The sequence below is a fragment of the Branchiostoma lanceolatum genome, chromosome 4 (genome assembly GCF_035083965.1).
Source record: "Branchiostoma lanceolatum isolate klBraLanc5 chromosome 4, klBraLanc5.hap2, whole genome shotgun sequence".
NCBI lineage: Eukaryota > Metazoa > Chordata > Leptocardii > Amphioxiformes > Branchiostomatidae > Branchiostoma > Branchiostoma lanceolatum.
The window spans coordinates 32,888,659-32,902,039 of NC_089725.1; the positions used below are offsets into that span (position 1 = coordinate 32,888,659).

Genomic DNA, 13,381 nt, shown 5'->3' on the forward strand with positions numbered 1-13,381 from the left:
TTACTGTAGAACAGACGTAGAGATCGGGGTGCAAATGAAAGTTCATGTCTTTTGGTTTTACTACTCGTTGCTCGATAGCGACCCTCTCGACGAAGACTGTACGTAAGAATTGACCTGAGGTGGGACAAAGAACTCATGCAGAGGAGAACTACTGTCCTTCAGAATGTCTTGTAGTGATTTCAGAGTTGCTGTGTCCCGCATACCGAGCTGACAGCCAGCCAGCTTATCCTCTGGGATCCAACAGAGGGAAGGAGGAAAAGGGGCAAGAGACGCACAACCCTCATTGACAATCTAAAAAGGGATGCTGGGCTCAGTGACATCTCAACAACAGAGCTGAGATCGCTAATGGAAGACCGGACTGAGTGGAGCAGAAGGACTCATTGTCTCCCGAGATGACATCACAGATGTCCTCGTTCAAGGTAGCCTGGAATCCAAACCTATTATAGCTCCCGAGTCTCTCTCTCTTGCGGAGAGAGACTCGGGAGCTATAATAGGTTTGGATTCCAGGCTACGTTCAAGGTTCAAGGTGTCCCGTCTGTGTTCGTCATGAAGAAAAATCATGATTGAAGTAAAGCGCTCGGGTTGTTTTTAGTTTTTCGTGTGGGTCATACTGTATTGGCTAACGGGGTCAGATAGTTCAAGCTGCAAACGAAAGCTTCTTGTCGATATAAATGTTGCCGAAATCTTCATAAACTTCCAAAAGCACTTGAGCTATTATGCAAAACAATGTAAACATAATAGAGATTTTCAACTATATGTTTTTTTCCTTTTAAGCCCTTGATTCAAATGATATAATGATTAAGTATACTTATTATTACTTCCTTTAGACTAGATGGACATAGACTGTAGTAAGTAGAGATCTTATATTCTTCTGTATTGAAAATGGACTTGAATTCGATCCATCGTCAGTTCACTCTTTCACACTGAGCAGCTTAGCTTGCCAGTATCAATACTCAAATTGTGACAGAAAGTTTGAATATACATATCGGTAACTTCTGGACCTTAACATGGTACATCCTGACTTGATATCACTGGATGAGTTGCAAGAATAGAACAGATAGGAGTATGCACTATGGTCTCTTTTGCACGTTGTAACAGAGTTCTTCTACGACTAGTTGTAATGGAGTTACGTTGAAACAAAAGAGCATGAACTTGTAATGGGTGTCGCTAATAATCCGTCTGTAACAAGTAGTATTTAGCGCTTTGCGCAGGTACTACGGTAGGTACTACGGCAGGTACTACGGCAGGTACCACGGCAGGTACTACGGCAGGCACTACGACAGGTACTACGACAGGGACTACGGCCCGCGGAAGCGAGTTGTTTTTCTTTGCTTGTGTGCAAGGAATGTTCCATCACGAAAGGTATGCCCTAATAATAACTATGAAAATACGAGGTGATTGCTGGACAAAGCGTAGCATTTGCATCATGAAGAATAACACTAACAGACTCTACTACTGTTTTTCTATCGCAAACAAATCAGTCTTTTCATTTCGCCGATCGGTGCTGTGCTTACAACAATTATATACAGTCATTAATTAATGCAGAAGTTCAGTTATAAACAAAAAACAGCAATGTTTTCATATTTTTCCAGTGCAAATTTCACGATCTAAGGAAGATTTAAGATGGTTAAATCAAAAAGGAGTGTAAAAGCGAGATATTTTTTTTTCAAGTCCGGACTTGTTTCCAGATGTTTAGTTTTTTTGTGGACTTGAACCTAAAGGTTAGGAACAGGTCCGGAACAGGTCCGGGGTTTAAGTACGCACCTTACCCATGATCATCCCCAAGGAGTTTTCATTGATTTCAGCCTGAGTATGTTTGTCCAAGCAGACAGGAGAAAGAATATACTGTTTATTGCTTTAATTCGTTTATGACGGTTAGACATCCGGGTAAACAATATATAAAGATAATTCAAACTCTACAACTGGATAAAAAATCGGAGATTTAATTCCTGACGTTTATCGTTTATAACGTTGTCTAACTACCCGACTTTTCTTTGTTTAGCAGTTCGCCCTCGATTTGGACTCCTGATTCCGAAACTTTCCGACTTTGCGGAATCTAACATCTGCTTGGAGATGGAGCCTGGGGACCGGAGCCTCGTGACGTCATCAGCAGCGTTCTCCCTGCCAGGGCCTCCGCAGCTGATGACGTCAGTGATGACGTCGGTCCTGCCGCAGCAGCCTGGCGGAGGAGGGGCGAGCCGAGCTGCCGGGGTTTCACAGCCCGTCAAAGTCACCAGATCTCCAGCCGACAGAGTCCGAGCCGTAAGCAGGCGGAATCCTGTGTCTGTGCAAGGAGGTTAAATGTTAACCTGCTCGGTCTGTCTGTGTGGACATCTGCGGAAACAGGTCGTCCTCAGCACGGCAGGGCCGCCATCAGCGCACAACAGGTCTCAGCCCCAGACCGCTACTTAGATAGGCAGGAGGCTGCAGCTCGGCTACTGGCACGGCTGTCTGGACCGGACCGGACGGCCACCAGCAGCGCCGCCAGCCGCAGGTAACACGGAAAGCACTGCCGCAGTTTCAGGAGCTGTGCGCGGTCCTAGGTGTGAGGGTTTGTTAGCCTCCTTTGCAGGCTTTCTCGGAGTCGGAGGCGACGGCGTTTTACTGATCATTTTCGGGGGGGGGGGGGGGGGGGCTTATTCGCGAAATTGAACACATCGGTAAATTCGATTTCTCTAGCCAAAGAAACTGGGCCCGATATGTCACAGTTAACATCGCGCATCGACCATGTGTGGTCATTGTGTGTCTCACATACTATAGTACTTACATGTATACATATAACTTTACATACATGTACTGATACTTGACTGCAGTGCGCGTATTTCCCAGAGATTTCTCGGCTAGGCGAACGGGTAGCAAATGCAAGATGTACCTGGTCGTCTGTACAGGCCGGGGTAGCCTCCTTCGCAGGCTCCTCGGAGCGCCCGAGCGTTTATCTTTTTGTGAGAGCGCTGATTCGTGATGTTCCAGTGGCGCGGCGAAACTGTCTCCCCTGGTGTAGCGGACCCTAGCTCATGTAGGTAATCGGAAGTCAGCGCTCCCTTTTCCTCGAATAGACCCCTTTCCAAATACCGCGGCCATTTTGAATCCAGGCCGAGCGCACGTGGTTCGAGCGCGGGAAAAGTCAACACCCGGTAAGACCAAGCCAGCGGTAAGGCGTCCCCAATAGAAACCAGCGTTGAGTCATCTTCGGCGGCGAGATGTTCTCCTCCTCGGTGAAATCCATCCATATATATATTTGCATGGCACATGTAGATGATATTGTTGTGGACACTTGGACTCGATATCGGCCAGTAAAATTGTGATTTTCTGCTCCTTTTCCACAGTTCCTGCCGGGATGTTGAACGCGCGCTACGGTGATCGAATGCTAATATGTTTACACCGCGTGCTTGTAGTTTCCCTAATAACGTTAGCTAAATTCGAGAAAAATCCCACAAAACATACACTTTTCGGGCTGGGATCCTTATAGCTACTTAGATAGACATATACAGAATTTTACCGGTTATGACCGTAATTTTGGTCCATGCCAACGTCGCATGGGAAAACACGCGTTGAGAGGGGGTCGTGTGTTCTGTCTAGCCTTTCTTTCTTTTCTGTCTAACTTTTCCTTTCTTTCTTGTTACATCGCCCCGCATGGCGATGTTTGACATTTCCGCTGAATGCAATCCCACAAAAAAAAACGTGTAGGCTTGAGCTTAAGGTCATTTTTGTTTAGTCTCTACCAGACTAACCGCGCCGGCTACGGGGAGATCATTTGCCGGGGGACTTTGGCCATGGAGGGTTGCAATATTGGACCCCATCTCCATAGCCGACCCCCTTCATACATTTGACTCTATTTGGCCAATTTCTACTATTTTCCCAGCAACCCGTGGAGACTGGTAGAGTCTAATTCTGGTTAGGAATTTAGCAGAATTTCAGCGGCTTCTTTTGACGAGTTTTCTGAAATATCAAAACCTAAAGTACGTGAGTGAAGATGGAGTGTTTTCACTTTGCGCCGTAATATCTTAACTTCCGTCGGATGATATTACAGAAACGTGAAAATATTGGCTTGAGGGCTTTGCGAGTATAGAAATTTGACGAAACTTCGGTGGCTCCTTTGACTTTGACGATATTCTAGTGCCAAGATTAGTTTGATGAAGTTCGTGAGTGAAGCAGGGGGCGTGTTTTCTTTGTAGCGTTTCATTACATCACTTTTCGCGGAAATATTTTCGATTTCCAGAGGATGAAACCCCACAAAAAAAAGGAAAAATATCGGCCTGAGGTCCTTCCCTTCTCAAGTCAATATTATCTAACGTTTTTTGGGTTCCATCCGGTCAACAGATATCTGAAATATTGCCGCGCAAAATGATTTAAAGAAACGTCAGATACAGTGGAAAACGCACCTTCACTCACGTACTTGGAGTCCGCAAGACTAAATTCTTGGAATCCGAAAAGATCGTCTAAAAGCCGCCGGAATGCTGCCAAATTTGTACCCAAAAGGACATTGAACTCAAGCCTATATCTTAATGTCTTTTTTGTGGGATTAAATTCAGCGGAAATGTCAGATATTGCTGAGCGAAGTCGATGTAACGCTGCACAGAAAACACGGCCCTCCCTCAAACTAATGTAATTTCAAGATGATGTTGGCATTGTCACGACAACCAAAAGGCTCAAGAGTCATACCTAAACTTAGCTACAAGGATCCCAGCCCGAAAAGTGTTTGTTTTGTGGGATTTTTCTCGACTTAAGCTAACATTATTAGGGAAACTACAAGCACGCGGTGTAAACATATAAGCATTCGATCACCGTAGCGCGCGTTCAACATCCCGGCAGGAACTGTGGAAAAGGAGCAGAAAATCACAATTTTACTGGCCGATATCGAGTCCAAGTGTCCACAACAATATCATCTACATGTGCCATGCAAATATATGGATGGATTTCACCGAGAAGGAGAACATCTCGCCGCCGAAGATGACTCAACGCTGGTTTCTATTGGGCACGCCTTACCGCTGGCTTGGTCTTACCGGGTGTTGACTTTTCCCGCGCTCGAACCACGTGCGCTCGGCCTGGATTCAAAATGGCCGCGGTATTTGGAAAGGGGTCTATTAAGACAACCGCACGAAGAAGTCTGCGATCGAGGCTCTCAATTCGGCTCCTTGGCCTAGACTTTACTAATCTCCATGGGTCGCTGGGAAAATAGTAGAAATTGACCAAATAGAGTCAAATGTTTGAAGGGAGTCGGCTACAGGGTTGCCATATTTGACCTTGTCTCCGTAGCCGACTCCCTTCAAACATTTGACTCTATTTGGCCAATTTCTTCTATTTTCCCAGCGACCCGTGGAGACTAGTAGAGTCTATCCTTGGCCACTTAAATACGATAATTAAATCATGACAGTTTGAAATGACCCCAAAACCGGAAAAGAACCATTAACCAGCTTTCGCTCTGCTGTGTGATTTGAAACATGTGTATGCAAGGACATGTCCTTGGTATATGTAATGATATATGTTGATAGATTCATGAGGGCTCAGATGATGTAATCCGTATCTCTCATATATTTTATCTGACCCTTACCTATTCCCTAATGGCTTCAATCAATGAAAAGCGGGCTGATTTGAACTTCTCGTGAATAAACAAAGCTTCAGGCAACTCGCGCACAGCGGAAGGGTCCAGGTGGGAAATACGGCTCGACAGTTTATTTGTGTGTGTTTGTGGAACTAGAAGTCCCTGACCTGTTTTAGACCTTAGATTGCGGTTGGTGTTTGGCTCAAGTTTCCAATGTCAGCCCGCTGACGCATATCAAGCGCTAACGAAAAACGACATCAGTTTCTGCATTAGATCTATTATCTGACGCCTGCTATCATATAAATGCTATGGTCACATTTCCAACCCGGGGCCCGGTCGGGGCCCGGTCGGGCTGCTTGCTGAAACGAAAAATAGGAGTAGATATCAAGTAATAAAGACCAACTATGCTCGTGACTACTTCTTTGACGTTTTGTGTGTTTTGGAATCTTTATATCATGATTTTTCGTTTCCGCAAACTGTCCGGCCGTGCCCTGGTTTGGAAATGTGACCATACTATCATCGTCCACAGCAATAGGCAGTGTGCTTACTCCAACTGAGCGTTAACGAATGCTAGGGTCACATTTCCCTACCGGGGCACGGCCGGGCTGTTTGCGGAAACGAAAAATTGAAATGTTTATCAATGAATATGTGCAAACTTTGCTCTTGAATAATCATTGGAACGTTTTGTGTTTTTGTTGTCTTTTATATCGTACTTTTCTTTTCCAACGACTGCCCGACCGGTCCCCGGATTTAAAATGTGACCCTAGCATAACTAGGACACTTCCCTGGCCAGCATACCAGTTTTAAAGATGACACTTGTGCTAGGGTCACATTTCCAACCCGGGGCCCGGCCGGGCAGCTTGTGGGAACGAAAACTATTATATAAAAGACAACAAAACACACAAAACTTTCCATGTAAGTAGTCCTTACCATACGTTATGTATATTCTTGATATGCATATTTTATTCTTTGTTTTCCAAACAACCCGGTCGGGCCCCGGCTTAGAAACGTGACCCTAGCATAAGGGGGCGGCCCAAGTGACAAAATAAACGTTTTTTGTTTTGTTTGAGCAAGGACCCTTTATTTGATTAATGAAAACTGAGATTGCGCTTTGAAAGCCAGGGAGACGCACCCCAGAGAGGGAGGGTGGGAGAACGAGGCGAGTAGGGAGATGATACAGTATCCGGATGTACTACAGTATCCGGATATACTACAGTACTCGGATGTACTACGGTATCCGAATGTACTTCAGTATCCGGATGTACTACAGTATCGGATAATCCGGATGTACTTCAGTATTCGGATGTACTACAGTATCGGATAATCCGGATGTACTTCAGTATTCGGATGTACTACAGTATCGGATAATCCGGATGTACTTCAGTATCCGGATGTACTACAGTATCTGGATATACTACAGTATTCGGATGCACTACAGTATCCGGATGTACTACGGTATCCAGATGTACTACGGTATCCGGATGTACTACGGTATCCGGATGTACTACGGAAGGGCACAGGGTTCTGGATCACACGGACCTCCCATCCCAGACCTTCCTGTGTTTTGATAGCCTGGAGTCCAGCCTTGTTAGGTTTGGTCCGCGCCCAACGCCGCTCTGTTGGCGGGGTACTAGGCGACGTTGGGAGCGGGCCAAAGCTAAGAGACCTAAGAAGGCAGGACTCCAGGCTAACCCAGTCCCCCCAGCGGAGTTATAGAGGGTTCCAAACATCCCCAGCCGTTGCTATGAGCCGTTGCCAAGCAAATCTGCAGGCTGCCAACAATCCGTCCCACAGCGTCAGTCAGGCTAAAGCCGGCGCGAGTTCTGCACTCCAATGCCATTGCTCTGTCGTGGATAGACACTGGATACATGTAATCACAGATAAGCCGTACCCGTACTGCTTTCATATCCGTGAGTCGCCTGTTGAGCCGTGTCTGCTGTTATCCCAGACCCAGATTAACTAATTTCTGTTGACCCACACGTTTGCGTATTGAGGTTACGGAAACGCAACTTTCCTTCTCTGGGGCTACATTTGGGATGGAACGTCTACCGCACTACTTCCCTTCACCCGTCAGAGGCCCCGCATAGTGGTGGAACGTCCGTCGTACCATATCCCCTCAGTTTCCAGAGGCTCCACATGGGGGTGGAACGTCCGTCGCACCATATCCCCTCAGTTTCCAGAGGCTCAACATGGGGGTGGAACGTCCGTCGTACCATATCCCTCAGTTTCCAGAGGCTCCACATGGGGGTGGAACGTCCGTCGTACCATATCCCCTCAGTTTCCAGTGGCTCCACATGGGGGTGGAACGTCCGTCGTACCATATCCCCTCAGTTTCCAGAGGCTCCACATGGGGGTGGAACGCCCGTCGCACCATATCCCCTCAGTTTCCAGAGGCTCCACATGGGGGTGGAACGTCCGTCGTACCATATCCCCTCAGTTTCCAGAGGCTCCACATGGGGGTGGAACGTCCGTCGTACCATATCCCCTCAGTTTCCAGAGGCTCCACATGGGGGTGGAACGTCCGTCGTACCATATCCCCTCAGTTTCCAGAGGCTCCACATGGGGGTGGAACGTCCGTCGTACCATATCCCCTCAGTTTCCAGTGGCTCCACATGGGGGTGGAACGTCCGTCGTACCATATCCCCTCAGTTTCCAGAGGCTCCACATGGGGGTGGAACGTCCGTCGTACCATATCCCCTCAGTTTCCAGAGGCTCCACATGGGGGTGGAACGTCCGTCGTACCATATCCCCTCAGTTTCCAGAGGCTCCACATGGGGGTGGAACGTCCGTCGTACCATATCCCCTCAGTTTCCAGAGGCTCCACATGGGGGTGGAACGTCCGTCGTACCATATCCCCTCAGTTTCCAGAGGCTCCACATGGGGGTGGAACGTCCGTCGTACCATATCCCCTCAGTTTCCAGAGGCTCCACATGGGGGTGGAACGTCCGTCGTACCATATCCCCTCAGTTTCCAGAGGCTCCACATGGGGGTGGAACGTCCGTCGTACCATATCCCCTCAGTTTCCAGAGGCTCCACACGGGGGTGGAACGTCCGTCGTACCATATCCCCTCAGTTTCCAGAGGCTCCACATGGGGGTGGAACGTCCGTCGTACCATATCCCCTCAGTTTCCAGAGGCTCCACATGGGGGTGGAACGTCCGTCGTACCATATCCCCTCAGTTTCCAGTGGCTCCACATGGGGGTGGAACGTCCGTCGTACCATATCCCCTCAGTTTCCAGAGGCTCCACATGGGGGTGGAACGTCCGTCGTACCATATCCCCTCAGTTTCCAGAGGCTCCACATGGGGGTGGAACGTCCGTCGTACCATATCCCCTCAGTTTCCAGAGGCTCCACATGGGGGTGGAACGTCCGTCGTACCATATCCCCTCAGTTTCCAGAGGCTCCACATGGGGGTGGAACGTCCGTCGTACCATATCCCCTCAGTTTCCAGAGGCTCCACATGGGGGTGGAACGTCCGTCGTACCATATCCCCTCAGTTTCCAGAGGCTCCACATGGGGGTGGAACGTCCGTCGTACCATATCCCCTCAGTTTCCAGAGGCTCCACATGGGGGTGGAACGTCCGTCGTACCATATCCCCTCAGTTTCCAGAGGCTCCACATGGGGATGGAACGTCCGTCGTACCATATCCCCTCAGTTTCCAGAGGCTCCACATGGGGATGGAACGTCCGTCGTACCATATCCCCTCAGTTTCCAGAGGCTCCATATGGGGGTGGAACGTACGTCGTACCATATCCCCTCAGTTTCCAGAGGCTCCACATGGGGGTAGAACGTACGTCGTACAAGTTCCCTTCAGCTCGCTGAATTCCAAGCAGATGTATGGGGGTCTTTATGTCAAGTTCCGTAAGGCGTAGACTACTCGGAGTTACGTTAGTTAGTAGGGGAAGCTTTTTACCCCAGTAACTTGATCTTGTGTTGCTGCAGGAAGACGACAGATGGATCCGACGACAGTGCGAGGTCCCATCATGGCCGAGGCGCTCCGGAACTGGTCCAACTTCAGCGGGGAGACCTCCGCCGGGTCCCCGCCCTTCTGGTCCAACTTCAGCGGGGAGACCTCCGCCGGGCCCCCGCCCTTCGGCCCCGACGACCTGCATCCCTCCACGCTGGTGGCCAGCACCTTCCTCCTGGTGGCCGTCTTCTTGGTTTGTTTGCTTGTTTTTATTTTAAATCTATTTATGTGTTTCAGTAGTTCCACTAGGTTAGAGATTTCATGAAAAAAAGAACTATTTTCCAACTTAGTAAATTTCACTAAGTTTTCGACCGAATCTCTTTGTCTTCTTCACCTCTTTGACCCAAGTAATTTTTCCACATGTGTGACGTCGACACTGGGTCAAAGACAAAGTACGTCGGAAGTCGGTACCATCCCCCAGATGAGTGAAATTTCGGTGAGAAAAATTTACTGATTTGGAGAATAGTTTGAGAAGGGTGGAGATCTTCTGTGGTTCATCAACATTCAAATAATTAAATAGGCTGTTCCTCCTTTACAATTTGGTGAATGCACAGAAAGTACTGGTAAAAAGCCTGGATATTGGACTTTTCTTTTACAGAACCAGTACTGTCTCCCACTTGCTTACGTTTCAATGCCTTTCAGACACCTTTCTCAGAGCTTCTGACTGGAGCGCTGCTTCTCGCCGCTAGGTGGCGCGTTTGCGACGAGAACGCAACCCCAGCAGCACTCCAGTCAGCTCTGAGGCAGGTGTCTGATAGGCATCGAAACGTAAGCACGTGAGAGGCATAACTAGTTGTGTAAAAGAAAATTCCAATATCCAGATTTTTTCCTTGAACTGTCTGTGTACACCACGATATTGTAACTGAGAAACAGCCTAATAGTAATCCTATGCATATATGTTCTACCAACCTGATGAAATTATTCTCGGTAGTAAAAAAGTCTTTCTCTGACAGGTGGGGACCGTGGGCAATATCGTAATCAAAGGAAGCTCTCTGATTATATGTAATTGAAATTAATGAAAAAAACAATGGAAATATGATCGACCAAAGTTGAATATTCCAAACTTTTTGTGCCAATCTGTTAAAAAATTGACAAGAAATTGAAAGACTACAAAAAAATGTTTCTCTGTACCAAAGACCAAAACGACAATTCGAGGCGGCTTCCTCAACTCATTTCTAACCGCTCCGTTTGGAATCATGCCTCGGAGCGGTTAGAAATGAGTTAAGGAAGCTGTCTTGAATTGTCGTTTTGGTCTTTGGTATCTCTGGCAGGTGGGGACCGTGGGCAACACCGTCATCTTCCTGTCGGCCTTCCAGAGCTGGGGCAAGAAGCTGCGCACCGGCTTCGACCTGCTCATCTTCGACCTGACCGTGTGCGACTTCCTGGCCTGCGCGGTGGTGACGCCCGCCCTCGGCGTGTGCCTGTTCCGCGACCCGGCGCCGCACCTGGCCGCGCCCTTCTGCCGCGCGCTGGTGTTCCTCAGCACCGCCGCCACCTTCATGTCGCTCGCCACGCTGGTCGCCATCGCGCTGCACAGGTAGGGAGGCCACATCACTTTGAAACGTCCCAATTTTTATTTTTTTATTTTTTATTTTTATTAAACAACAGAAGAATATACAGGACACAGAGGTGATGTACTCTAGCTGAAGCTAATATTAAACATCACCTCTGGAAAAAAAATACAACTTACATAGACAAGTACAATAGCAATAAGAAACAGCAATTGGGTCGTCCAATACAAACAAGCTAACAAACAAAAAATGAATACTGAGTATGTCAATATACCTGAACTAAGTTTTAAAACGTCTGCTTGTCAAAATATAGTGCTGAGTCAAGCCTAAAATGTTACAGTTGAAATCATACGAAACAAAGGATGAGCTTCTTAATAATAAATAAATGAAGGCTTGATCAGACAAAGTATCGATATCAAGAAACGTCCCAAATTGCCATGTTGACCAAGGTCCATTTTTGAAGCAATGGAAATATTTGTGTAGTATATGGTTAGATTTTCGCAATATATGTTATTTAAACATTACTCAGTTTAAGTTTCACTCACCTAGCTTACTGATTTCGCGAGTTATGGCAGTTTAAAAATCGTAAAAATTCGTATTTCTGACCCCAATTTGCCGACCCTGTTCCCCCTGCACAGACTCACCATGGTCAAGTCGCAGGCCAAGCGCCCCATCTCCTGGCGCGGGGCCGTGCTCGTGCTGGCCGGCCTGTGGACCATCAGCCTTACCTCCGCCAGCCTCGTCACGCTCCACGGCCGCTCCACGTGGGACCTGCACGCGCCCGCGGGCTGCCTGCCGTTCCTAGGCTACAACCACATCAACAACGTCATGGTGTGCTTCACGGCGCCCGTCTTCTGCATCTCCTTCCTGATCGTGTGCGTGTCCTACGGCTTCATCGCGGACGCAGTGAGGCACCAGGCCAACAGGAAGGCATCCGTGGCCTTCTCCGCCAAGGGTGTGCCGGCGGACGGGGCCGTGCACCCGGCGGACGAGGCCGCGCAGTTTGCCGACGGGGCTGTGCACCTTGCAGACGGGGCCGTGCACCTTGCAAACGGGGCCGTGCACCTTGCAGACGGGGCTACGCACGCCGCGGACGGGGCCCTTCTCCCCGCGGACGGGACCGTGAACACCGCGGATGGAGCCGCTAACCCCGCCGACGGGACCGTGTACTACGCGGACGGGGCCGTGCACGCCCTCTCCCGGGGTAGCACCCCCAGCCCGCAGCCGAACGCCCTCTCGCCCCGCGCGGACCCGGCCCAGGGCAGCCCGGCCGGCTCCCTGCCGGTGCCCGTGGTGCTGGAGAAGGAGTCCAAAGCCATGAAGCTGTGCTTCTTCATGACGGTGTCCGTGCTCTGCTGCTGGGGCCCGCTCGTCATCTGCCAGCTGACCGAGTACCTGTCGGGCCCCAGCGCCGACCTGTTCCAGGTGAAGGTGTGCAGCATGGCGCTCCTGCTGACCAACTCGTCCCTCAACCCCTACATCTACCCGCGCAACAGCGGCAAGCTGCGCGTCAGGATCACCCGCTTCCTCGGCAGCCTGTATCCCTACCAGCGGACAACTCGGCTGGAGGCGCTCGGGGACGGAGACCTCGAGCTGAACCGGAACAAGTCCTCGCACCAGGACGCGATGGGCACGGGCGCCGCTGCGGAGCCCAGTCGGGTGGACCGCGCGGTGGGCCCGAGCTACACGCACGGGCGGTCCCAGAGAACGCCGTGCGGCGCCAGGCTGGCGGGCAGGCTCCGGCCGACATGGGAGATCTCCACGGACTTTAAACGGTCCATCTCCAAGTCTAGAAGAGACTCTTACATCGTGCCAAGTGAGAGTAGGGTAGACGGACCCACTCTAGTGTAGAACTGACAGTAGGGCGGACGGACCCACCCAGCTGGGGTAGAACCCACAGTAGGGCGGACGGACCCACCCAGCTGAGGTAGAACCCACAGTAGGGCGGATGGACCCACCCAGGGGGGGGGGGGGGGTAAAACCGACAGTAGGGCTGAAGACCCACCCAGATGGGGTAGAACCCACAGTCGGGCGGACGGACCCACCCAGCTGGGGTAGAACCGACAGTAGAGCGGACGGACCCACCCAGGGTCGGAGTAGGCTAAGGAACTATAATAGAAGCGGTGAACAATTCGAAAATAATTCCCGCCAAACCATTGAGATTCACGAAACCCGGACTTTAGTGGGCTTGTGGAAAAACACTAAAGAGTAAAACCGCTGTTACTAGCCGTGGTACTGAAATGGCATCGTTAACATCGCCAACAATGCAGAGTGGCAGAAGTTACGAAGGAACATTCTAACTCAATGTTACATCATCAGTGCCAAACGATTCTTCATGTAATGGATGTCATTAAAACAAC

At 49.6% G+C, this 13,381-nt stretch overlaps 1 protein-coding gene across 2 annotated transcripts; it reads left to right on the forward strand.

Moving 5' to 3' along the window:
- Window positions 1-489: 489 nt before the first annotated feature.
- Window positions 490-12,990, forward strand: LOC136434099 (probable G-protein coupled receptor 75). Of its 2 annotated transcripts, XM_066426840.1 has the most exons (4): window positions 490-2,494; window positions 9,486-9,703; window positions 10,782-11,047; window positions 11,660-12,990. In XM_066426840.1, exons 2-4 carry the CDS (start codon window positions 9,497-9,499, stop codon window positions 12,870-12,872), a joined length of 1,686 nt encoding a protein of 561 aa, XP_066282937.1. In that variant the 5' UTR covers window positions 490-2,494; window positions 9,486-9,496; the 3' UTR covers window positions 12,873-12,990. The 2 variants fall into 2 exon arrangements, with proteins under 2 accessions (XP_066282937.1, XP_066282936.1); XM_066426839.1 differs by lacking the exon at window positions 490-2,494 and having other exon boundaries at window positions 9,253-9,703.
- The last annotated feature ends 391 nt before the right edge of the window (window positions 12,991-13,381 follow it).